This window comes from Barbus barbus (assembly GCF_936440315.1).
Source record: "Barbus barbus genome assembly, chromosome: 38".
Lineage (NCBI taxonomy): Eukaryota > Metazoa > Chordata > Actinopteri > Cypriniformes > Cyprinidae > Barbus > Barbus barbus.
In genome coordinates, this window is record NC_136716.1 from 11,605,798 (window position 1) to 11,633,541 (window position 27,744).

The following is a 27,744-nucleotide window of genomic DNA, read 5'->3' on the forward strand; positions in this document are numbered from 1 at the left end:
ATACAAGAGTAAATATGAATCATCCTCTCGTTCATATGCTGGTGCACACAGCAGTATTAGATGGTAGGGGCTGTACTCACGTGGCATGATGCCCTGATCAACAAGCTGCTCACGGGTGCGTCTCTGCTGTAGCCTCAGCTGGAGAACTGGTGGAGAGAAGCAGAAGCAGCGTTGCTTGTCAACACTACACACAGTATGGAACTTTTCCACCTGATTAACACACTTACACACACACACACGCAACAAAAGGAAATCTAACCTTCAGCACAACCGAAATCACACACATTTCCTCTCTAGAATTACATAAGAGCCACCATTCAAAAAAAACTAGACGTTCTTCCTGCTACCAAATCAACAGGCTCTTGAGCGACCCTTTTGAAGCGTGCTGTTTGGAAGACTTCCTGGGAAAATTCTCAAGACATTTTTCTTTGCCCTCTTGGCTGAGCCTCCCGGATTTACTTGGCTGATTATAAAAACAGCTCAAATTGGTCAGAAAGACAACATGATAACGTCTGACATTTATCAAGAATCATGAGCTCTATTAGCTGGGAATTTATAAATCTATGACGGCAAGTTCAACACACAGCTGCATGGCACACATGCCAATATCTGCATGAGGTAATTAAAACAATTTGTTGTTAATGCTCAGTTCTTGTAGTTCAACATGGCACTAGCAACATCATCAACATACATTTGATGTATATTAATAAAACATTTACTGTCAGTCTGCCAGTGTCAAATGCAATGATGTTCTACATGCTTAAATGCAGAAACAGAAAGGTTTAATCTGACTAAAAACTGAGTCAGTTTACTATTAACAAGGTCAGCTGAGGTTGAGCGAACGAAACTCTGGAGGGTGCTGAGGGCACATGATTGGCATTTTATTGTTTTCAGTATGAATCTGTGCACTTAAAGCTGAAGTGTGCAATTTCTGCACCACATGTGGCACTGAAGAAAGCTGTATGAACAGTTACTACTGATAATTGTAAATACACTGAAACATTTTACACATAAAAAGGACTTACTTCAGCTCTGAGAAGAGGAATGATTGTACCATGAAGGAGATAATAATGGGGCCTCTGCTACAGTATTGCAGACGCATTCCTGGTGCCCTGACTACACATGACTCAACATTAACCTTGATCCTAATCAGGTTCATTTTTTACTTGGGGTACAGAAGAAAAAATGGTTTAGGTCTCCTTGATTGCACAACGTAACATTGCAGCTTTTTAGGTTGAGTTATTCCACATGATAAGTAAAACATCTTCCATCATCTTGGTAACAATCAAGACAATATGATCTCAACACTCTTTCAGATCCTTTCAAAGATTTTTGACAATCAGAATCTGCTCAAACATGGCAAACACACTGAATTAGTGGCTTCAAAATAGCTGTGAGGATCAGAGAATTATATAATAACAGTTTATCTAACATAATTATATTATTGTTACACACATTGCAATTCAAAAGTTTGGGGTCAGCAAGATTTATTTTTTTTATGTTTTTTTTTTCTTAAATTGACCCAAAGTGATTATAAAAATATTGATAATGTTACAAAAGCTTTCTATTTTGAATAAAAGTGTTTTTTTTTACTTTCTATTCTAAAAAATATAAATAAATGCATCAGTTTCAAAAAAAATATATTATGCAGCACTGTTTTCAACGTAAATAATACGATTTTTTTCTTAGATTCTGAAAATTTGAAATCACAGGAATAATTTATATTTTAATCTACAATAGAAAGCAGTTATTTCAAATTTGCAAATATGTTTTATCAAATAAAAGCAGGCTGGTCAAGGATAAGAGACTTCTTTCAACAACATTAAAAAAATCTTACAGACCCCAAACTTTTGAACAAAAGTGTAACATAATTTAAATAATAATAATAAAAAATAATAATACTGACATTGATGCCTTTAGTGTGGCTAATCAGCTGTTCTTTACCTGTTAGTGAAGCCACATACATTCAGACGGACATCTTTGGCTGTAGCATCACATCTAAGCATCTCAAGTAAAGTTTTTAATTAAGTAAAGTTTTATTATTTAATCACATTCTGTTCCATTCAGCGACACATCTTCTATAAACAACCCCTATGAAATGCATCCAATCAAACCAGCCAAATTATAAAGGACTTCATTAAAACCTATTAACTAACTAGCCGATTTTGAAAATAAGTAGCTTTATGCATCGATATCATGCCAATCTATGCTGTCTTTTGTTTAGATGGAAATGCTATTATCTTAATCACTGACCTTCCTGTTGTGTATCTGATGGACAATCTCAACCATTTGCAGCAGATTACCTTGATTGTCCATGGAGTAATGCACATAGCTCTCTCATGAAAAGCCAATCAATAGTAGCTTTCTTTTTTCAAATGCTGTCATGCAAATTTCCATTAAACCTAAGCCTAGCAAACAAAGCTTCAGGCAGCCAGTAAAAGCTATTCAAAATAAGCTAAACCTATATATCCTCTCAGCGATAGAATGATATCCACCTCTCAGAGTCGAGCAGCAAGCTGCAGAACCTGGTATGAAGTTTCCTCTGCAGATGCTGTGAGTCTCCAGTCCTAAGCAGGCCATGCTGTCTGCCCGTCCTGCCTCACGTTCAGAGTATTTTAAAGTGGGCTCCTGACAGCACCAGAGCTTTGTGAAAAAAACACAAGGACCTTGTTCTTCAGGGCTCTCCATTCATTATCAGCAGCTCCAGTGAAACTGGGACTCCCTTAGAGACGACAACATCTCTGCTCCACCAGCAGACGGAGAGGAGGGAGCAGAAAGACCGGACCATTATTAACCCCTCCCTGCCATTGGAAGTTCAATTCTAGATCATTAAAAAGTGCTCCTTTTTATAGTTTAGAAGAACGATGAACGTTCTCTGTATGGAAGAGTGCATCACGGATGCTTTATTTTTGAGATCTGAGAGCAGCAAAAAACATACAATAGCTCTCAGTTGAAATAACCCTCCTCTTCATCAATACTGTAAACATCTTGTTTGACAGACAGCCAGAGGATGAGTAACTGACACGGGCCATGCTCTGCCAAAGTCGTTTACATTTCCACTCGCTGTGACGGTGTGACCTCAGCATAGCTAGAGACCTAGAGGAGCAGCCCTCACAGAGCTGTGAGCCACAGCATGCAGACTGCGCTGTCCTGTGACCTTTCACATGTCAATCAAAAGACTGCGCCCAAACTAAGAGGCAAAGAAATGTCAGGATTGTGGAGGCTGCTTCTGTGCGTCAAGACAGAATGGAAAAAGAGCTTCTCATTTTCGGCATGTACAGAAATAAAATGTTATTTAATCACCTGGAAATAGAGGCAAAACTAATCAGGATGTGGCGTGAATTGAACTAGGCAGCGAAGAGAGAGAGACAAAAATTAAATAGCTGAATTTATGTAGGCAGTGATTACAACCGGGCAAACGAATTCCATTCCAGAACATGGGTAAATTTGAAATCTCACAATAAATTCACCAAAAATGGGTAAAAAAATTCTGACTGATGGTGAACATTTAGACAAGAGGGACATCTAAATCAGATATCGTCTGTGATTTTTTTGAAGGACAAACAACTTAGTACTGCTCTGTCCTTTTCTGAGACAAAGTCTCAGAAGCCAGCCGTTTCTCACATCAAATGTGTCAATACACTAGGCTTGTCGGAACTGCAGGTTAACTACAAACATCTTCGTCGGCTGATTTTTATATTCACATTACTGTCAAAAAATGCTTGACTATTTTGTCTACACTACTGTTTAAATCAGGGGTCGGCAAGTAAGTTTGGCATCGGGCCAAAAAACATTTCACCACTAGATGGCGGGCCAGAACATAGTCAAAGGATAATTTAAGATATTAATTGATGAAAAATGCAACCAGAATTAGCTGTGACAGACTGTTCCAGTGTATTTTGAAACTGGTAGTGAGCTGTTACTCTGTGTAAAATCCTGCGACAGTCATTAACAAAAAGCCACATTTGTGTGGCGGTGTCCAATCAGAGTATGTTAGCGGAGTGAAGCGTCAACAATTTTCCCTCTGCGCTTCGAGCATTTATTAATAATCACTCCACTATAGAAGAAAAGTGGAGTGATTATTAATAAATCACTCCACTTTTATCAGAAACGCTCACTGATATCAGAAACACCGCTCCACGTCTGAAGTATTTCAGTAGCTATGTTTGAAATATCATAGTTCTATGGAAGCCCGTTTCCGCCACTGAATAACAAAAAAAAAAGGTTATTGCAACTTTTTATCTCACAATTCTGACTTTTTTCCCCACAGAATTGAGGTATGAACTCGCAATTCTGACTTTTTTTCTCAGAATTGTGAGCTATAAACTCGCAATTGCGAATTATAAAGTCAGAATTACGAGTTAAAGTCCAGTTTTGAGGGGGAAAAAAGACTGATATGCTCTCAGAATTGCGAGTTTATCTCAGAATTATGAGTTTTTAACTCGCAATTGCGAATTACTTCCCGCTCATGTCCACTGCAGTCATCATAGCTTTCACATTCTTTCTGATTTGAGTGATCCTTTTCTTCTATAGCTAGCTAAATATGTTTAACATGTGAATTCTTGCTTAATATGCAGTTATATTACGAGTCGTTGGCATGAATTGTACTCGTGATGGAGCGGTGATGGAGCACTCTTGGAGCGAGTGAAAGCCACGACGCTCCGACTTTAAAAAAATTTGCTCCTCGCTCCATTCAAAATCACACCGCTCCACTCATGCTCCGCTCACATAGCCTACTCTGATTGTGAGTAACTGTTGCTGTCATGAAAGATCCATTTCAGAACCACTATCTAAATAATCCGGCTACGGGCGTGGGCCTGATATTAATTGCTGGCGGGCCACTTTTGGCCGTGGGCCGCCTGTTGCCGACCACTGGTTTAAATGAATGCTGCTCTTTTGAACTTTCTATTCATCAAAGAAGCCTGAAACTGTATCTCAAAAAATATTAAGAACAAACATTTTTCGAGCACCAAATCATCATATTAGAATGATTTCTGAAAGATTATGTGACATTTAATTTTTTTTTTAAATATACTAAAATAGAAAACAGTTACTTTAAATTATAATAATATTTCACAGTATATGGTTGGTTTTACTGTATGATCAAAGACTTAATGAGCATAAGAGACATCTTTTAAAAACATTACAAATTCTTATCAACCCCGAACTTCTGAACAAGTGTATTACAAATAAAACAATAAAGTGAATTTATGCAAGTGAATGAATTTAGGCATTTAGAGTTTAAACATTATATGAGGGTTAGATGATGGCAACGTTAATTTTAAAAGTGAAAATCATCATGCACAATGAAATATCCAACATCAGCCAATATATAGCCTAGTAAAAAAGTAATATTTTTTTAAAATACATTTATTTCATACTAAGTATAGTTCAAATGTATTACCATATTTACTGACATGCCGCTCAAGACTTACTGATATAAAAATTATAATTAAGCTTTATTTGGAGTACTACTTGTGCACAATGCACATTTCTTAATATTAAACCTAAAATGTGTTTTAATGAGGATTGTATGATCTTTGAATAATATTGGTATTTATAGGTAAGATATTTAAAGTGTACCTGATGCATTAAGTACAAAATTAGTTGTTCTAATTTAGCAGACTTTAAGTATACCAGGTTATATACTAAAAGTACAATTACAGGGTATTTTACTACATGCATAAATATGTAAATGTATTTGTAGTATACTTAGAATTAAATAAAATGTATTTCAAATACCATCCATCCATCCATCTTCTTCCGCTTATCCGGGGCCGGGTCGCGGGGGCAGCAGTCTAAGCAGAGATGCCCAGACTTCCCTCTCCCTAGACACTTCCTCCAGCTCTTCCGGGGGGACACCGAGGCGTTCCCAGGCCAGCCGGGAGACATAGTCTCTCCAGCGTGTCCTAGGTCTTCCCCGGGGTCTCCTCCCAGTGGGACGCGCCCGGAACACCTTCCCGGGAAGGCGTCCAGGAGGCATCCGGAACAGATGCCCGAGCCACCTCAGCTGACCCCTCTCAATGTGAAGGAGCAGCGGCTCTACTCTGAGCTCCTCCCGAGTGACCGAGCTTCTCACCCTATCTCTAAGGGATCGCCCAGCCACCCTGCGGAGAAAGCTAATTTCAGCCGCCTGTATCCGGGATCTTGTCCTTTCGGTCATGACCCAAAGCTCATGACCATAGGTGAGAGTAGGAACGTAGATTGACCGGTAAATCGAGAGCTTCGCCTTGCGGCTCAGCTCTTTCTTCACCACGACAGACCGGTACATCGACCGCATTACTGCAGAAGATGCACCGATCCGTCTGTCAATCTCCCGTTCCATCCTTCCCTCACTCGTGAACAAAACCCCAAGATACTTAAACTCCTCCACTTGAGGCAGGAACTCTCCACCAACCTGAAGTGGGCAAACCACCCTTTTCCGACTGAGGACCATGGCCTCGGATTTGGAGGTGCTGATTCTCATCCCAGCCGCTTCACACTCGGCTGCAAACCGTCCCAGTGCCTGCTGAAGGTCCTGGCTTGATGAAGCCAACACGACAACGTCATCTGCAAAAAGCAGAGACGAAATCGTGTGGTCACCAAACCTGACACCCTCCGGCCCCTGGCTGCGCCTAGAAATTCTGTCCATAAAACTTATGAACAGAACCGGCGACAAAGGGCAGCCCTGCCGGAGTCCAACATGCACCGGGAACAAGTCTGACTTACTGCCGGCAATGCGAACCAAGCTCCTGCTTCGGTCATACAGGGACCGGACAGCCCTTAGTAAAGGACCCCGGACCCCATACTCCCGGAGCACCCTCCACAGGCCGCCGCAAGGGACACAGTCGAATGCCTTCTCCAAATCCACAAAACACATGTGGACTGGTTGGGCAAACTCCCATGAACCCTCCAGCACCCTGTAGAGGGTATAGAGCTGGTCCAGTGTTCCACGGCCCGGACGAAAACCACACTGTTCCTCCTGAATCCGAGGTTCTACTATCGGCCGTATTCTCCTCTCCAGTACCCTGGCATAGACTTTCCCAGGGAGGCTGAGAAGTGTGATCCCCCTGTAGTTGGAACACACCCTCCGGTCCCCCTTCTTAAAAAGAGGGACCACCACCCCGGTCTGCCACCCCAGAGGCACTGTCCCCGACCGCCACGCGATGCTGCAGAGGCGTGTCAGCCAAGACAGCCCCACAACATCCAGAGACTTGAGGTACTCAGGGCGGATCTCATCCACCCCCGGTGCCCTGCCACCGAGGAGTTTCTTGACTACCTCGGTGACTTCAGCCCGGGTGATGGACGAGTCCACCTCTGAGCCCTCTGCTTCCTCAATGGAAGACGTGACGGCGGGATTGAGGAGATCCTCGAAGTATTCCTTCCACCGTCCAACGATATCCCCAGTCGAGGTCAGCAGCTCCCCACCTCTACTGTAAACAGCGTTGGTAGGGCACTGCTTCCCTCTCCTGAGGCGCCGGACGGTTTGCCAGAATCTCTTCGAGGCCAGCCGATAGTCCTTCTCCATGGCCTCACCGAACACCTCCCAGGCCCAAGTTTTTGCCTCCACAACCACCCGGGCTGCAGTTCGCTTGGCCTGTCGGTACCCGTCAGCTGCCTCAGGAGTCCCACAAGCCAGCCAGGCCCGATAGGACTCCTTCTTCAGCTTGACGGCATCCCTTACTTCCGGTGTCCACCACCTGGTTCGGGGATTGCCGCCTCGACAGGCACCGGAGACCTTACGGCCACAGCTCCGAGCTATTTCAAATACATTTTAGTATATTTATTTTTTTCACTAGGGTATTACATTTTAATCAAGTACTTATGGTAATGATATATTGTGCATTGCTAATTCCTGTAAATGACTCAATCCAACGATTTGTATTCAGTATCATAGCAACTGACGTACCATTTTTGCGTTCGTTGAGGGGGGGCAGCCTTTGGCTGGGGTGCAGGGACAGTTCGCCCATCTCATGGGTTACAGCCTCACTCTGTGGGCTGGCCACCAACAAACCCTCAATCCCAGCATACCCCTGGTCCTCCATGTCTCCTCAGTGAGGAGTCAAGGGATCAACAGACGATATGGTCACAGGAAGCTCCTCACTTCAGTTTCTGCAAAAGACAAAGTCGGTATGGATTAAAGTGAAGAAAAAAGTAAACACCAAAACATAAGCAAAGGAATTTGGCCCAAGTTAGGCAGACTTTGTTTTAGTAATGCTTGAAATCATAAGTGAAATGGGGTGTTTAGGAATGATGTAATAGTTCAAGGATGTGGTGTATGGTCTGTAATATCACTTTAGACATGAAAAATGACCAAAAACACAGCGGATGTGTTGAATCTATGGCATATACAGTTGCTGCTGTTGCACATCTATCAAAACGCTAGCAAATAATAAAAATGAGCCTTTCCACAGACGGTGAATGAATAGACTTTGTGTTTGAAAGCCTATCATTACTCAACTTTACATCATCCTAGTGGTTTAGATGTGAAACCAATAAAAACATAAACACAGCGCTCACCATGGTGCTGTAAAATGTTAGAATACACTATGACCACATCAGCACAAACCACAATCATTCATTCCCATGAAACACTTGCCATTCAAAACCTCCTGTCACATGGGAACTGAGAGGCAAATTTTTCTGTTGCTAATTTTACAATACAAATTTCAGTGGCAGATCAATTCAGCAACTGATCTCAAACACAAGGGGACGGTGATGGATTTTGTTTAACTAACAAACTAAATTTTGCCAGTGATGGATTTGGTTTCCTAACTTAAAACATTAAAAGGGTCATATGACGTTGCTAAAAAGAACATTATTTTGTGCATTTGGTGTAATGCAATGTGTTTATGCGGTTTAAGGTTATTTTCCACATACTGTACATTATTGTTGCTCCTCTATGCCCCGCCTTTCTGAAACGCGTAGATTTTTACAAAGCTCATTGTTCTGAGAAGCGAGGCCAGCTCTGATTGGCCAGCTATATAGTGCATTGTGATTGGCCAAATACCTCAAGTGTGAGACGGAAATGTTACTCCCCCTCACCATATTGTGATGCCATGTCCTGGCGCGACGACACAAAAAAAATAAACCTCATTATAAATGAAGCATTTGTTGCATCTAGTGGGGACATAATTACTGATTATAATGACTTATACTGTCTTTTTATGCGTTGCGTTGCATTGCGCATAAACATTACGATGTCTGCATTTTTGATCGGAGAAACGACAAACAACAAGCACTACTCTACACTGCTCAAAACTCGCGTTTGAATAGTCAGACAGGCTGTAAGTCAGAAGCGTCAGACTGTCCTTGCAAAGTTGGAATTGCCTCACTTTATAGAAACAGCCTTTGTGCAAGCCAGCATTTTAGGCTACTCTTCCATGTTCAGGAAATTGTCCTCCATAAAATGCGCTGCACAGCGCACACACTCTAACATTTGGGTTGAACTGTTCTGGAACAGTGTTGTAAATATAACTTAACAACTGACTTCTAGTTGTGTCTTCTGTTGGAAGCTTTCACAACTAAACACAGTGTCCCCAGGACATGGCACCGGCAGTAGCAACACTACTACAGCGAGAATAAAAATCACGCCCCCTTTCATTGCGTATACATGTTTTGCAAATCTTCCCACACCGTGACGTAGACATGTGGGGGCGTGTTTAAATGAGCCGTTTTAGGGGAGCGTGGCAGAGTCTTAACTTTTATATACCTCTTTGGTCTTGAGACTTTAGTATTTGCAACTTCAGGGATCTTATCTATGCACAAACAGCTTGTAACACTCCAAAGAGAAAGGAAAACTTGAAATCGCATCATATGACCCCCTTTAAAGCAAATAAAACATCACATTCTGCTTAAAAATAAAAAATAAAAAATCCATTCATTTTTTTCCTCTTCCTGTGGATTTCCACATTCAACCACCTCTGAGCCACCCCACACACCACCCTGGCCCCCGAAAAAAAGGCAAAAAATTGATTCTTTTAACTGCCTGTAATATCGGATCCATCCTTTCAAAAAAAGGGCAGGTTTTAATAAGAAATCCAGCTGTTTGCACTGGGTTATCAATGACTCAGGCCATTTACACAAAAATGTATTGAGTAAAACATTGTGGGACATGCGGTCACTGACCTAATAAAGATCCCAAAGCATGTTTTGATATGGAGACGGATAGTATTGGAAAACCGCATGGCCTGATATGACCTCAGAGTAAAAAGAACATTAGCAGCAACTACTCCTCCAAGTTTTTGCGATTCTTTGATCACTAATGTAGAATTTTTTGCATACATGCATAATTTGCCATTTTAAAGTGCCCCTATTATGGATTTTTGACAATTACCTTTCATGCAGTGTGTAACACAGCTCTTAGTGGATAAAAACATCCTGCAAAGTTTTAAATCTGAAAGTGCACCGTGTATAAAGTTATTGTCTCTCAAATGAAATTAGTATATTGCCTGGCCACTTGTTGGTCTTTTCACGTTGGTCTGAATGAAAATGCAAATGCATTCTTTGCCACTAGGTGCCGCTTTTGGAGCAGTAAAATAGCCGTTTCCCCGGTAACGCTGTACACAAAGCAGCACTGAGCTCACAAACACTGCTTTATCAGGCATTACAAGCAAGATGAAATGAAAATGAGACCAATCTGACCAATCACCGCAGATTAGCGTCACGCAAAGGAGGGGTTTGGAAAAATGAATTGTTGAACGAATCGTTTGGGAATCGTTGAGCAAATAAGGTAAAAATAAATGCATATTATAAGACAATGAAAGTGTTTTTTGACCTTGCATGCATGTCAACCTGTTGTTGGGGACTCCCAAAACCAAAATATGAACCTTTCATAACCCATAATAGGGGCACTTTAACACATAATAACTGCAAAAAGCATCATACTAGTACTACCAAAAGTTAGACTAAAACAATGTATGAATGAGGAAGTAAAGTGTTAGGGGTGTCGAAATTAATAATTTCTAAGATGCATCACAATACAGATGAGGACGATTTGGTATTGGTTCAGTAATAGACCATAACCGATTTTAATGTACTGACGCTTTTCGGACTTCAATTGTCACATGCGTGCTTTGTTGCGGTAGCATGCAATGGAGGTGTTTTACATTTCGGGTTTTATGAACAACCTGGTAAGCACGACCTGGAGAAAACATTTGTTTTCATTTAAATGTTTTACAAGAAAGTATGGTTTCATTAGCCGCACACGTTTGGCCCATAGTTAACTTTCAGTCTGTGTTTGTTTATCAGTCTGGGCTGCGTTTCCCAAAAGCATCATAAGCCTAACTTGACCGTAGCTCCATTGGTTTCAATGGGTCTACGATGTACTTAAGCTTACGAGGCTTTTGGGAAATGCTGCCCTGGCTAGTGGGTGATGAGTAGACTGACGTTGAGCTCAGATTGTTGTGCTGTGGGATGCAATGTTTCGTTGAATAAATAAGCACTGCACGTTTCAAAATCACAATGTGTCGCAGTCGTTTTTTTATCACTGTATTTCTGAAGTAAACTGAATGTCTTCAGAAAATTTTTGATGTCATTTTAATTTCATCTCTGCCTGTAATGCCTGATAAAGCAGCGGTTGTGAGCTCTATTGAACAAGCCCGTCTGATTTACGCATCAAACATATTTTTCTTATTATCAGAAATAATATACTCTAGTGGGACCTTGCTGTTGTTATTGATTTTTTGCGGAAGTCTACCGAAAGTTAAGTTTGGGCCACAGAGTGAGTTGTCTTCTGTGCCAAGATATGAGCTTTGTTTGATGTTTGATACATTCAAGAAGCATGTTTTCTTTGAGCAGGTAAAATTAAAGGTTCAGTTCATATATCTGACTACAAGTATTTCTTGACAAACTTGTATACATGTGTCAAAAGTCAGTCATCTGATTATACTGTGCATAATAAATTTGTGTTTATGAATTACACAGACGGGGAGCACGGCGGGATAAAAATAACACCATAGCTGTTCTCATGCTATCACAAACTTTGTAAGCCCCACTTTTTATTATTATTAATAATTGTATATTATTAAATTTTTTATTATTATTATTAATAAACTTTGTCTGGAGCTGATGTTCGTGTACGAATCGTTGGTATAAGGCTGGTTGTTTTCACACTGCAGCCACACAACTGTGTTCAAACACCTTATAAAAGTGATTTTTGCATAATAAGTCCCCTTTAACAGAACTTATAACTTGTACACTGAATAACAGTAGTTTTAACAAAGACCAGTGTATTTATGAATACAGTTAAAATTATTCTTTTTTTTTTTTTTTCTGAAGCATTTTGCACTGTTTGTACCTGAACTTCAAGCACTCATTTCTATCTTTAGCTCTATTCAGACGGTATTGTTTCTCAGGGGGACATAAGTGATTTTCACCATTTACAAGGGGTAGTTGGTGGTTTTAATGCCATCCGAATCCAGCATGTCAGTGTTTGTCTCTCACCACCCTCGTAAAAATCCTCGGCCGAATTACCTACTGTTTTTTGACAAACACCAAGGTCGTGTGGTAATTTAATTGCCATCTGAATCCACATCTCTGAGTTTACGAGAATAAATCGATTCAAAATTCAGTGTTTAAACCCTTTTTGAGCATTCCCGAACACTGTAAGGTAACGTTGTATTTCGGTGTAATTTGCATACATATTTATTTCTGAAATTCTGGAAAGTATTTAAAAGAACAATACTTCATAACTGCTCCACCACAGCGACTGGGAGCAGAAAGAAGAAAAGCACGTAAACATTCGAAATGGGTCTTTATTATGGCAGAAGCAGGTTTTAAAATGTGTATTATAAACAGATATATATCGCGTATAATTATATACAACTATAGCGCGTCTAGTTTCCTATTTTTAAACAAGAGTAATGACCCAAACCAATAACCAATCAGGGATTTGAACATGACATACTGCAAACACTCGTGCACAAAAGCATGCAGCTACAATACTAGCAGGCCAAGCATCATTGTATTCTTACATAACACACCAGCAAATGTCATCTACTCGTCCTCCTTATTTTTGAATTTTTAACATTCTCTACACTGTAAGGTCTTTTGGTTTATAGTCAACACAATACACAATTTGTTTATGTTTTGAAGGGTGGTGTGCCAACATCCAAAACACTGTATGTATGTGTAATGAAGTCTGCTATTAGTCCTTGATAGTCACTGTTGCTAGGATACAGCAGCCTCCCACACAAATAAACTCAAGCTGCTGGAGCTGCTCTCGCTCTCTCAACAGTACACTGTTTAGTAATCACTCACATAGGACAGGTCAAATGTAAACTTATGTACACTGAAAAGTTTAAGAATGTATTTTAAAATTTAAGCCTAAAAGGTACAAATAAATATTATGTAAAAAAAACATATATTAGCAATAAAATTAACTATTTCCCTTTCAGTATCTCAATTTAATGCTCATTTTGCAATGTCATACTAAATCTTGTTTATTATTTAGAAATGTATATTCTATGGAAGGGCACATTTATGGAGCATATGATTTAATGTCGCACCATGTGAATTTTTGCATGCAATTAGCTCAGTCTGTGGCATACTCACCGCCACAAGCAATGGTGACGCAACACGAAGCAACAAGCTGGCCACAAACTGTGAAATTGCCATGGCAATATTGATATAAAAATATTCAATATATTCAATAATAACACTTCGACACTGTACAAAAGTCAACACTCCAGACACATGCATGTCCTCCACCACATACAGTCAAGCAAAGCTTAAGACGGCCATCTGATGTGGATCCACTGCGTTCACACAGTCCACATCTGGCTTACACCACATTAAATATGTGGTACAGTGATCTATGAGATACACATCTCTCTACTCTAAGGACAGTTACAATAACAATGTATATCTTACATAAGAAAAACAGAGGGGCTGTACTGCTTCTGTGGTCTGCTGTTTCTGGCATGCCTCCCTGTTAGAGCTCATGGCTATACCCTTTTCCATAAAACCCTCAAACCACATACACTTCAAACTATAACAGTGAGTGCCAAACTATCTATCACAATCGATTCAGTTATTGAAGGCAATTAGAGTAAACATCAACACATCTTAAAAAGGAGCGAGGAAAAAAAACTAAAGAATCACTTGGTTTTCTATAGAAACTGCAAGGTTTGCTCAAAACTAAGCAGGTAAACTAATGGCACCACAATGAGAAATGACCAGCCTTCATGTTGACGTCAGGAGATGTCAAAGCGTAGTTACTTAAAGGGACAGTTCACCCTAAAATAAAAATTCTGTCATCATTACTCACCCTCAAATCATTCCAGACTTTCATTCATCTTCAAACACAAATTAAGAAATTTTTTTTATATTCTTTCATCATTTTTGTTCACGAAACCAAAATTTCCATGCTTCAAAAAGCACATATAGACATCGCTCAACCATATATGTTTGACATGGAGAAAAAATCTCAATAGATTTAGCATGTTCAGCAATCACGCTGGATCTTCTGTGATTACAATATTTGATGAGCTCTGTTACGTCCCGTATTGTTCTGGGAGAGATGCTTTTTCTCCTTTTTCTCTCTCTCGTCTCACAGGACCTGTGATTGGACCATGCTTCCGTAAATCATCGATTCTACTCGACGCTTTGAGGACCAATCAGACGTTAGTGGGCACGTATAAAGATCCGGATGTGATGCGAGTTCGGGAGGAGCGTTTGCTTTTCATTTATTTGCTCTCCCACGTTAACTTTGGTGTTTGCTCCTGTTTTTGCTGTAGTTTTCTGAGTTGTGTGTTTGAGTTTTCTCTTTGTGAAACTTTACTGTTCATTGGCTGTGACTCGACTCTCGGTTTATCTGATTTTATTCAAGTCCTTTTTCGACACATAGTGATGGGACCAGTTCAGCATGTCACGTGACTTACAACATGCAGGGTAAAGTCGTCTAAACACACTAGTTTATGAGCGAGTGCCATTTTCTGTAATATTGAAATATTTCTCACTAAACGCAATCTTTATATTCAGTTTTGCTTCTGTCTGCTTATTTGCAATAATAATTATTTTGTACCTCCACAGTAGAGAAGTGTTTTAGCTTAAATATTCTTTTACTTATTAAATGATTTGTGTTACCTCCCAAAACCCTAGACGCCAAATAATTAGGGAGACGTAACAAGCTCTATGTGCATTGATCAAAGCCTAAATTAAATCTGTTCAACATATAAAGCAATATTGCCTCTACAGACGGCTTGTATTAAACCAATTTCTGGATATAGATTACTTTTATAGTGTCTTTATAAACTTTCTGAAGCTTGGAAATAGAGAGTGTACAATAATGACTTTTTTTTTTTTTTTTTTAACAAATTGTTTAAAAAGGCTGATTCATTAATTGAATTAATTCCTATAATTTGAATTATAGGGGCATTCTAACTGCATTCTAATAGACATCATCATACAGTGAATGCTTTTGGATTTTCAAGAACTGTTTTTGTTTTTTTGTAAAGTCAGGGACATATTTGATAATGTTAGCTTGCATATCATTAAAACAACAATTATGATATTATTGCAGACGATAATCAACACAAACCCATACTTGGAAATTTTGGTTGCGTGTACTTTCAATGAAAGGACAAAAATGATGAGAGAATATTTGAAATATCTTCATTTGTGTTCCAAGGATGAGCAGAAGTTTTGGGTTTGGAACAACGGAAGGGTGAGTAAAGTCTGAGTTTTCAGTGACTAATAACCACCATTCAAATATTACAAACCAAAAAACTGCATCAAGCATTGCTACAACTCAACATTTCATTTCAGGGATTACATTTGATCTAAAAATGGATTATACTTTACAGGATTACCAGTGTAAAATATCAGGAACACCGTTAAAAACAACAATAAAATACAGTATTTGATCACGCTTTGATAATTTTAATTGAACCAATATACCGATCAAACATCAATCAGCCACAAAGCGACTTTAATAACTAAACTAGTTCTTGTTTCATATCTGTCGCAATAAGCATTGTTCTAGTAAGGAAGTTACAACACTCTTGGTTTTCCTTTAGGAAGGTGTGCCCTCAAGCTCTAGTTCTCCATTCACCCTATTAGCACAATAGCTTCCCCTTCACAGTGGCCAATAATCTGTCTCAAGTGGCTTTAATGTCGTCAGTGATCTTCACCTGATTCTGCTGAGACAGCATACTATGAGCCATGACTAAATACTCTGGAAAATATCAAATATCAATTAAAAAGCAAAGCCAGATGCTTGATCCTTTTCATGTGTCGTGCTGGAAACACAAGCAATGATTTCCATCAAAGGAGTTCATCAAAGGAGAATAACAAGATGGGCCGGCACAAGATAAATGTTTAGTTTACTTCAGCCCAGCGCTTGTGCTCAACTTCCTCAGAGAGGTTAATGACAAACTTTAAGATTAACTTTTTACAAATGGTCCATTAATGATTTCACGTGGAGGATCAATAAATGTCTACGTATGTACACTAAAGAATTTGTCCATTATGAAAGGTCCCAGCTGCATATAGATATGTACTTTTTTGCATTTTAATGTAGCTGCCCGTGTACATCCTAAAGTCAAGTGAGTTATCAAAAGACATGGTGTTAAAGAAGGGTCCTTAACAGGGGGTCCACAATGGAACAACAGGATGGTCTGCCAATGTTATTAAAGATTTTTTATTAAAATTTATTTTAAAAAATGACAAAAACAAATCAGTGTTATTTTAGTATTAATAATAAAGCATTAATTAATATCTTGCATTAGCTTTTGTTTTATATTTTCAGTTCCCATTCAGTCAGTCACTCCGAGTCACGTCGGATGACCGACGAAATTGGGATCTCCCCAGAGAGACCAATCCACTTCGAGTGTAACTAAACGAGCCAATGGACATTGGCATGCGAACATTGCATCCAGCTGCTGCTGATCACAGCGTGAGTATATGAGGCAGCAGGTGCACCGCATTAATTCATGCTTTTGCTTCAGAGCCGAGCGGTAGTGGTGAAGCTACTGCTCTACCCTTCCAGAGAGTGTTTCTGCGAGCGAGTGTGGGCGTTACGGCGCAGCAGCGGTGGTCATGTCGGACGGGAGAGAAAGATCGTCTTCAGGCTGACAGCCACACTAGGAGTGTGCAGTGGCCAGCTCCCCTGCGTGCTTCAGCACTAAAAGAGCATTTCTCTGAAAGAGCAATTTCTCTAAAAGAGTAACACGGGTGATCGCATCTTTTTAAAGATGTCTTATCACCTGTGTGTTTCTGGGCGTGGTCATTTCCTGGCGCCTTAGGGCGGTCACGATTACTGCCTCACGTGTCTGGGCATTCAGCACGCTGAGGAAGCTTTCGTGGAAGGTTCATGTTCTTCTTGTGGGGACATTATCATCTCGGAGTTGCGTAATAGACTCCGTTATGTCAAACATGGCGGAGTCCCTCTGCCTCTGCCACGATCCAGCATTCGTCCCGACACCCAGGGTGGCGCTGCATCTGGTGGAGTCAGAGGTAATTTGAGGATCACGGTGAGGGCTTCACCAAGTGGAGCTCCTCACCCCTCAAGCACTCCGCAGCCTGTGGAGCTGCCGAAGGAGCGTGCTGGGCCCTCTGCTGGACGGGGTGCACCAGGCGTTTCCTTCGGTGCCCCCTCTGACGACCAGATGTCAATCGCTGCATCGGAGGGTGAGCGATCTCTCTCCGGGGATGAAGACTCGGCTGCATTGCCCCCTTCGGGTGTGGTAGCATTGTCCGAACCAGACCCAGAGATGACGGCTATGCTTTCCCAGGCCGTCGAGAATGTCGGGTGTGGAATCCTCCACCGCGTCCCGATCCTTCGAGGTTGGATGAGTGGTTTCTCAGAAGTGGGGTCGCGCTGGTTTTCAGCGCCCCCCTCCAGTGCCATTCTTTCCGGAAATGCATGAGTAGCTTACAAGATCGTGGAAGGCACCTTTTACTGCCCGAAACCAATCTTGTGGCTCTTCCTCCCTCACCACCCTCGATGGTGGGGCCGCTTTGGGGTATGCGGGCATCCGCTCGGTGGAGCGGTCTGTGGCCATGCAACTATGTCCAACAGCCGCTACCACCCTGCTGGGTGACCCGTGTCTCCCCTCATGGGCCTGTAAGTATTAGTCAGGTCTAACTGGCAGTGCTTATAGAGCCTGTGGGGAGGCGGCTTCTGCCCTCCACGCCATGGCGTTACTGCAGGTCCACCAGGCCAAGACTCTGAAAGACCTGCACGAGGGTGGTCACGACCTGGCGGTTCTACATGAGCTGCATGCTGTGACGGACCTCGTGCTTTGAGCGATGAAGGTGACTGCACAGTCTCTGGGTCGTGCGATATCCAAGCTAGTGGTCCAGGAGCGCGATCTCTGGCTGTGTCTCGCTGACATGAAGGAGCAGGAGAAGGTACAGTTCCTGAATGCTCCCGTGTGAAAGACTGGCCTCTTCGGCGACGCTGTCGAGAGCTTTGCCCAGCAGTTCTCGGCAGCACAGAAGCAGACTGAGGTGATCAAGCACATCATGCGCCGGAGGAAACCTGCTGCTTCCACCCCGGCTGCAGCCCTTCAGCCTGCTCGTCGCTGTGGGCACCCCCCTGCTCCCGCGCAGCAGCCTTCCACCAGGCAGTGTCGTGGAGCCGGTTGCAGGCAGGACGCTCAGCCCGTCCAGGCCCCCGCCAAACCTGGCAGCAAGCGCAAGTGCAAGACGGGCGACCCAGAGATGGAGGAGACTGCTCGTCGGGAGATGGTGACCGCACCACTCCCTCCCCCGGAGGAGGGCCGGGTGGAGAAGAGCGGTTTCTTCAATCTCTGGGTCTCAAGAGGAGGAGAGTGGTGAACCGTGCATCACGGGACCACTTTCCTCCTCCTCTCTCTCCAGGCAGCGGGTGGTTGCCCAAGAGCACCCCCCCCTGCCCATTCGTGGAACCAGGGAAGGGCGGTAGCACTCGAGTCCCCGCTTCAAGTCGTCAAACGCTGGGCTGTCACAAGCCTCAAGCCGGGTTCCTGTGTTTCCTCCCACACGAGGAGGAATCAGGTGAATGTTACACTACACACCCAGACCCCACCCCCTGCCATTACAGGCCAGGCCGTCACAGGCCCCAGGGCGGGTCCCTGTGTTCCACCTCGCTGCCCCTCCGCGGGTATGTCGGTAAGCCTGCTGGTACGGTCTCTCTGGCTAGCACTCCCCAGTCCGTCTCTGTGGCTCCTGGGGACCATCAGACTCGGCTACGCGATTCAGTTCGCCCGGCGTCCCCCCAAGTTCAGGGGCATGCGGTTCACTTCAGTCAAGGCCGTCGATGCCCCTGTCTTGCATGTGGAAATCGCAGTCCTGCTGGCGAAGGACGCGATAGAGCCGGTCCCTCCAGCCGATATGAGGTCACAATTACATTGTGCCCAAGAAAAGCAGTGGGTTACGACCAATCTTGGATCTGCGACAAGATGCCATTCAAGATGTTGATGCAGAAATGCATTTTCGGGTGCGTCCGTCCCCTAGATTGGTTTGCAGCGATCGACCTGAAGGACGCGTACTGTCATGTCTCGATTCTCCCGCGACACAGACTCGAGGGTCGGGCATATCAGTACAAGGTCCTGCCCTTCGGGCTGTCCCTTTTGCCTCGCATCTTCACCAAAGTCGCCTTGTTCCCCTGAGAGAACGGGGTGTGCGCATCTTCAACTATCTCGACGACTGGCTCATACTTGCACAGTCTCGAGAGCAGTTGTGCGCACACAGGGACCTGGTGCTCAGGCACTTCAGCCAGTTGGGCCTTCGGGTCAACTGGGAAAAGAGCAAACTCGTGCCAACGCAGAGGATCTCTTTTCTCGGCATGGAGTTGGATTCGGTCAACCAGACAGCACACCTCATATGAGACCGCTTCAGCACTGGCTCCATGGCCGAATCCCGAGGTGGGCGTGGAAACGCGGTACTCACCGGGTTCAGATTACACTGGCCTGCCGCAAAACCTTCAGCCCGTGTTCAGATCCCTTGTTCCTTCGGGCATGAGTGCCCCTGGAGCAGGTATCCAGACATGCTGTGGTATTCACAGATGCCTCGGCCACCGGCTGGGGAGCCACGTACAACGGGCACGCAGTGTCAGGGGTATAGACGGGTACCCCAACTGCGTTGGCATATCAATTGCCTCGAGCTGCTGGCAGTACGCCTTGCCTTGAGCCGCCTCAGAGGGCGTCTTCAGGGCAAGGACGTTCTGGGACAACACTGCGACTATTGCGTATATTAACTGGCAAGGTGGGTTACGCTCCCGTCGCATGTCGAAACTCGCCCGCCACCTCCTCCTCTGGAGTCAGAAGTATCTGAGGTCCCTTCGTGCCATCCACATCCCAGGAGTGTTCAATCAGGCAGCCGACGAGCTGTCTCGAGCAGCACTTCCAGGGGAGTGGAGACTCCATCCCCAAGTGGTCCAGCTGATTTGGAGTCGGTTTGGAGTTGCTCAGGTAGACCTGTTTGCATCTCCGGAAACCACCCACTGCCAGTGGTTCTACTCCCTAACCGAGGCAGTGCTTGGCAAGGATGCACTGGCACACAGCTGGCCCCAGGGCCTACGCAAATATGCGTTCCCCCCAGTGAGCCTACTAGCACAGATACTGTGCAAGATCAGGGAGGACGAGGAGCAGGTCTTGTTAGTGGCTCCATATTGGCCCAACAGGACCTGGTTCCCGGAACTCATGCTCCTCGCAACAGCCCCTCCCTGGCCGATCCTCTGAGGAAGGATCTGCTTTCTCAGAGACAGGGCACCCTCTGGCACTCCATGTGTGGTCCCTGGCTGGGACGCGGAGGTTCTAGGTGACCTACCCCAGGAGGTAGCACTCACTATCGCTTCAGCAGGTGCACTGTCCACAAGACGGGCCTATGCTCTGAAGTGGAACCTGTTCGTCGAATGGTGTTCCTCTCACCATGAGGACCCCCGGAGATGTTCAATCAGAGCCGTGCTTTTCCTTTTTGCAACAAAGGTTGGAGGGTTAAGGGTTGTCCCTAAAGGTTTATGTTGCTGCTATTTCCGCTCACCACGACCCCATAGAGGGGAGGTCGGTGGGGAAGCACGATCTGGTTGTCAGGTTTCTTAGGGGGGCCAGGAGGTTAAATCCTGCTAGGCCTCCCTCCCTACCCTCTTGGGATTTGGCATTGGTGCTAAGAGCCCTACAAACTGCCCCCTTTGAGCCTTTGCAGTCAGTCGAGTTGAAGTTTCTCTCTAAACCCTACTCCTGACTACGTTGGCCTCGATCAAGAGGGTGGGGGACCTGCAGGCATTTTCGGTCGACGAATCGTGCCTTGAGTTTGGCCGGCTGACTCCAGTGCAACAATGAGGCCGTGGCCCGGCTATGTGCCCAAGGTTCCTACCACTACCTTCAGGGACCAGGTAGTGAACTTGCAAGCACTGCCCCTGGAGGAGGCAGACCCAGCCCTAGCTTTGCTCTGTCCTGTACGCGCACTGCGACAGTACGTGGATAGAACTCAGAGCTTCAGAACGTCAGAACAGCTCTTTGTCTGTTACGGAGGACAGCAGAAGGGGAAGGCTGTCTCCAAGCAGAGGATGGCCCACTGGATAGTGGATGCCATCACCTTGGCCTATGAAGCACAAGGTGTCTGAGGGATTCAGACAAGTGGCTTGAATTTTCTTCATCGATCGCTTAAGTCTGTGATCGATTGCTTCAGTCTGTCCCTGTCTGTTGTGCTACTGAGAGGTTTGCGTTTGTAGCTCCGCTTTTTTATTGAATCTTTACCTTACTTTCACTCTCTGTTGTTTAAAGTGATAATATATAACTTAATTCCCACCATATTTCTGGTATTGTCCATCAAACTAATCTAACTAATTTGATCGTTCGCTTTTTAAAACCAAAAGAGAAATGAAAACGAAGCGAGAAAAAAGAAAACAATAATAGGCGCGAATAGAAACGCGAATGGAACCGCGAGTAACAAGCTAACCAGCTGATGCGCTGCACTCGGTTCCATTCGCGTTTCTATTCGTGCCTATTATTGTTTTCTTTTTTCTCGCTTCGTTTTCATTTCTCTCTCACTCCGTTTTTCACGAGTTCATCAAACAACAGTGGTAAGTGGTGAGTTAAGTTGGTATCATTCATCAGTCACGGTGAGTAATGGCTTCTTCTCCTGCTATTGTTGTTTGCACTTCATGTCACATGTATAGTTTATCTCTCTCTGTCGGCGATGAGGGATTCACATGTGATAAATGCAGGGAAATAGTTAGGCTGACAGAGATGGTTTCAGAATTAGAGACATACATCCAAACTTTTGTTGATGATAGTAAGAATGTGAGGGCTGTAGATACTGCTTTGGATTCGACTAGCTCAGGGAGTCCTGTACATTGTTCGGTTCCGGTTGAGCCCGTGCAGCAGGGCAGCTGGGTGACTGTAAGGCGGCCTAGTCGCGGGTCAAAACACCGCTCTTCCGTTCCGATCAGAACATCAAACAGGTTCTCCCCACTCAGTGAAGCACCCACTGAGAAACCTGATGAAATTGCTCTGGTTATTGGCGATTCTATTGTACGGAACGTGAAAATAGAGACACCAGCCACCATAGTCCATTGTTAACCGGGAGCCAGAGCGCCTGACATCTTGGCAAATTTAAAAGTGCTGGCTAACGCTAAACGTAAATTCAGTAAGATTGTTATCCACGTCGGCGCTAATGATGTTCGACTTCGCCAGTCGGAGATCACTAAAAATAATGTTAAAGAGGTGTGTGAACTTACAAGTACGATGTCAGACACTGTAATATGCTCTGGTCCGCTCCCTGCTTACCGTGGCGATGAGATTCATAGCAGACTGTCATCACTCAATGGCTGGATGTCTAAGTGGTGCCCGCAGAATAGCATTGACTTTATAGACAATTGGATGAGTTTTTGGGGCAGACCTGACCTGTTGAAAAGAGATGGTGATCATCCCTCCTGGGGTGGTGCCGCTCTTCTCTCTAGAAATATGGCACATAGTCTTAGAGTTCGTACTTGACTAACTGGGGCCCAGGTCAGGAAGCAGACAGACTGGCTAAACCGACCGTCTGCTAGCCGCCTTACGTCACAGAAGTCAGTTAATTCTCAGCACATAGAGACTTTTTCACCCAGATATCACACTATAGAGACTGTGTCTGTTCCCCGAACCAAATTAATAGTAACAATTTAATTGATGTTCAACAAATAATTTTTTTTTACAATACAGAGAAACAATTGATAAAGCTTGGCTTACTGAATATCATGTCCCTTTCTACAAAAGCACTTTTTGTAAATGATTTGATCAATGATAATAATCTAGATTTGATCTGTTTGAAAGAAACATGGCTAAAACCAGATGAATACATTACTTTAAATGAGTCCACGCCCCAAGATTACTGCTATAAAAATGAGCCACGTCCAAAAGGTAAAGGGGGAGGTGTTGCTACAATTTATAGCAATATTCTCAGTTTTTCTTAGAGGGCAGGCTTTAAGCATAACTCGTTTGAAGTTATGGTGCTGCGTATAACATTATCTAGAGAAACACGTGTTAGTGATAAATCCCCTGTGATGTTTGTACTGGCTACTGTATACAGGCCACCAGGGCACCACACAGACTTTATTAAAGAATTATGCAGATAAAGTCTTAATTGTTGGCGATTTTAATATCCATGTTGATAATGAAAAAGATGCATTAGGATCAGCATTCATAGACATTCTGAACTCTATTGGGGTTAGACAACACGTTTCCGGACCTACTCATTGTCGAGATAATACTCTAGATTTAATACGGTCACATGGAATTGATGTTAGTGGTATTGAAATTCTGCAGCAAAGCGATGATATCTCAGATCATTATCTAGTCTTGTGTAAACTCCATATAGCTAAAACTGTAAATTCTACACCTTGTTACAAGTATGGTAGAACCATCACCTCTACCACAAAAGACTGCTTTGTAAGTAATCTTCCTGATTTATCTCAATTCCTCAGCATATCCAACAGTGCAGAAAAACTTGATGATGTAACAGAAACTATGGACTCTCTCTTTTCTAGCACTTTAGATACAGTTGCTCCTTTACGCTTAAGGAAGATCAAAGAAAACAGCCTGACTCCGTGGTATAATGAACACACTCACACCTTAAAGAGAGCAGCCCGGAAAATGGAGCGCAGATGGAGGAAAACAAAACTAGAGGTATTTCGTATAGCCTGGCGGGAAAATACCCTATCCTACAGAAAAGCATTAAAAACTGCTAGATCTGATTACTTTTCGTCTCTTCTAGAAGAAAACAAATATAACCCCCGCTATTTATTCAATACAGTCACTAAATTAACGAAAAATAAAGCATCAACAGGTGTTGGCATTTCCCAAAAGCACAGCAGTAATGACTTTATGAACTACTTTACTTACAAGATTGATTCTATCAGAGATAATATGGAAATCATGCAGCCGTCAGCTACAATATCGCATCAGATATAGATATCACATCAGTGCACTATAGATCCCCTGAGGAACAATTTCACTCATTCTCTACTATAGGAGAAGAAGAATTGTATAAATTTGTTAAAACATCTAAACCAACAACATGTATGTTAGACCTTATTCCATCTAAACTACTAAAAGAGCTGCTTCCAGAAGTCATAGATCCTCTTTTGGCTATTATTAATTCATCACTGTCATTAGGATATGTCCCCCAAAACCTTCAAATTGGCTGTTATTAAGCCTCTCATTAAAAAACCACAACTTGACCCCAAAGATTTAGTTAATTACAGACCGATCTCAAATCTCCCTTTTCTGTCAAAGATACTAGAAAAGGTAGTATCCTCGCAATTATATTCCTTCTTAGAGAAAAATAGTATTTTTGAGGAATTCCAGTCAGGATTTAGACAGTATCATAGTACTGAGACTGCTCTCATTACAGTTACAAATGACCTGCTTCTATCATCTGATCGTGGTTGTATCTCTTTATTAGTTCTACTGGATCCTAGCGCTGCGTTCGACACTATCGACCACAACATTCTTTTAAATAGACTAGGAACACTTTGCTGGCATTAGTGGAAGTGCATTAGCATGGTTCAAATCGTACTTATCTGAACGCCACCAGTTCGTAGCAGTGAATGAAAAGGTATCATATCGATCACAAGTGCAGTACGGAATACCTCAGGGCTCAGTACTAGGGCCGTTACTTTTCCCTTGGGAGATATTATCAGGAGACATGGTGTTAGTTTTCACTGTTATGCTGATGATACTCAGCTCTATATTTCTTCGCGGCCCAGTGAAACACACCAAATTGAGAAACTAACGGAATGCATAGTTGATATAAAAAGCTGGATGACGAGTAACTTCTTACTGCTAAATTCTGAAAAAACAGAGGTGTTAATTATCAGACCTAAAAACCCCACATGTAATAAGCTAGAACACTATCTAACACTTGACGGCTGCGCTGTCAATTCTTCTTCATCAGTTAGGAACCTAGGTGTGCTGTTTGATAGCAATCTTTCATTTGAAAGCCATGTTTCTAGCATCTGTAAAACCGCGTTTTTCCATCTAAAAAACATATTTAAATTGCGACCTATGCTCTCAACGTCAAATGCAGAAATACTAATTCATGCGTTTATGACCTCAAGGTTAGACGATTGTAATGCTTTATTGGGTGGTTGTTCTGCACGCTTGATCAACAAATTAGTTGGTCCAAAATGCAGCAGCTGGAGTCCTTACTATAACCAGGAAGTACGACCATATTAGCCCGGTTCTGTCAACACTGCATTGGCTCCCCATCAAACATTGTATAGATTTTAAAATCTTGTTAATTACTTATAAAGCCCTGAATGGCTTAGCTCCTCAGTACTTGAGCGAGCTCTTATCACATTATAGTCCTCCACGTCTGCTGCATTCTCAAAACTCTGGCCATTTGATAATACCTAGATTATCAAAATCGACTGCGGGCGGCAGATCCTTTTCCTATTTAGCACCCAAACTCTGGAACAATCTACCTAATACCGTTCGGGAGGCAGACACACTCTGTCAGTTTAAATCTAGATTAAAGACACATTTCTTTAACCTGGCTTACACATAACACACTAATACACTTCTATTATTCAAATCCGTTAAAGGATTGTTAGGCTACATTAATTAGATCAACCGGAACCGGGAACACTCCCCATAACACATGATGTACTCGTTACATCATAAGAAGAATGGCATCTACTCAAATATTTGTCTGTTTCTACTTTGCTTCTCAGTCCCGTGTCCGGATTAGATGGTGGATCGGCGTCGGGAGATAATGTATGTGGCCCTGATCGTCGGCGGAGGCCGGACACCTGGATGAGCCCCGGGGACATATCCCCAGTCACCGTAGCCACCAATCCGGTCTGTATCCAGCCCAGATGGTCACTGCAGTCAACAGATCCAGTCCGTATCCAGATCAGATGGTGGATCAGCACCCAGAGATGACCTCTACAGCCTTGAACGTCAGCGGAGACCAGGACACCGAGATGAGCGCCAGAGACAGATCCCCAGTGAGGACCCCGCCACTTAGACAGCCATCGGGAAAGACCACTGAAACCAGTTGAACCCTTACAATCTGACTTTGCTGCAGTTGGAATTGAACTGCTGGTTCGTTTGGCCAGAGGAGAACTGGCTCCCCGACTGAGCCTGGTTTCTCCCAAGGTTTTTTTCTCCATTCTGTCACCGATGGAGTTTTGGTTCCTTGCCGCTGTCGCCTCTGGCTTGCTTAGTAGGGGACACTTAATTTCCAGCGATATCGTCGACCTGATTGCAAACACACTATTTAAACTGAACTAAGCTGGATGATGACATCACTGAATTCAATAATGAAATGCCTTTAACTTAAAATCTTTTTTTAATCTTTTCATTTTACATTATTGACACTATTTTCCTTTTTTGATATTGTGCAGTTGCATTGACACAATTTAAATGGTTAAAAGTGCTATATAAATAAAGGTGACTTGACATGAGTTGACCCTGTCCGCTCAGGTTGCGTGCTCACTCCACTAGGGGTGTCGCATCGTCCTGGGCGCTGGCTCGTGGTGCCTCGCTAGCAGACATCTGTAGAGCTGCGGGTTGGGCAACTCCCAACACATTCACTAGGTTTTATAGCCTACTTGTCGAACCGGTTTCCTCCTGTGTTCTCACCTCAAATGGGTAGTGGCACTGAGAGGCCTGGCTCAGAGTCGGCTTGCGGCGTCCTTACTCCTATTTCTCCAGAGAGTTCCTTAACCAGGCAAACCCTGTCGAGTCCTCCAGCACTCCGGCATCCAGACGTGGCAGAGCATCCGGCGCCAGGCCTTTCAGCCAATGAATTCTTGAAATCTGGTGTGAGGCTAGTGCCCATATGAGAGACCCTGTCGGGATCCCATATGTGTATTCCACGGTATATGGACTGGTCTGCCATCTCTAATGATGCAGCTTAAGCCATCTCAGAGACTTCCATGTGCAATAGGGCCCTACGGAGTTACTTCACATGTCTAAATGTCACTTAACCCCTTCTGGGAGAAGGTGACGCCGCAGTGTGCCTCTTCCAAGCGGAAGGGCATGTTTCCCAATGTTATCCAAGTCCTACTGTTGCTCAAGGAACAACAGTAGTTGACCTCCTCTGTGTAGAGCCCGGTCCTATCGTCTGCCTTATAGGAAGGATCAGGAGGCTTACACAGGGCACTGGAAGGGGCAGCTCCTGTGGCGCTTTCCCAGGTGAAAAACAAGTACACTTCCATAATGCACTTAAAGTGCTCTATTTTCGCGCACTAATTTTGTACTTAATACACTAAAAATGATCCTTTAGTACTTCTTAAGATAAACTTAAGATCATCTAAGTGTACTCAACTGTGCTATTTTGAATACATTTTTG

At 43.2% G+C, this 27,744-nt stretch overlaps 1 protein-coding gene across 2 annotated transcripts in view; it reads right to left on the reverse strand.

Annotated features, from left to right (window-relative positions):
- LOC306857683 (myocardin-related transcription factor B-like) overlaps positions 1 to 27,744 on the reverse strand; it is a 42,159-nt gene that overhangs the window by 12,266 nt on the left and 2,149 nt on the right. The window contains exons 2-3 of one of the 2 annotated variants that reach the window (XM_079397734.1): positions 7,889 to 8,091; positions 81 to 146 (exon numbers count right to left, since the gene is read on the reverse strand). In XM_079397734.1, coding sequence (XP_079253860.1) covers positions 81 to 146; positions 7,889 to 8,024 — 202 coding nt within the window. In that variant the 5' untranslated portion in view covers positions 8,025 to 8,091. The remainder of the gene's footprint in view (positions 1 to 80; positions 147 to 7,888; positions 8,092 to 27,744) is intronic. The other variant, XM_079397735.1, reaches the window with a different exon arrangement.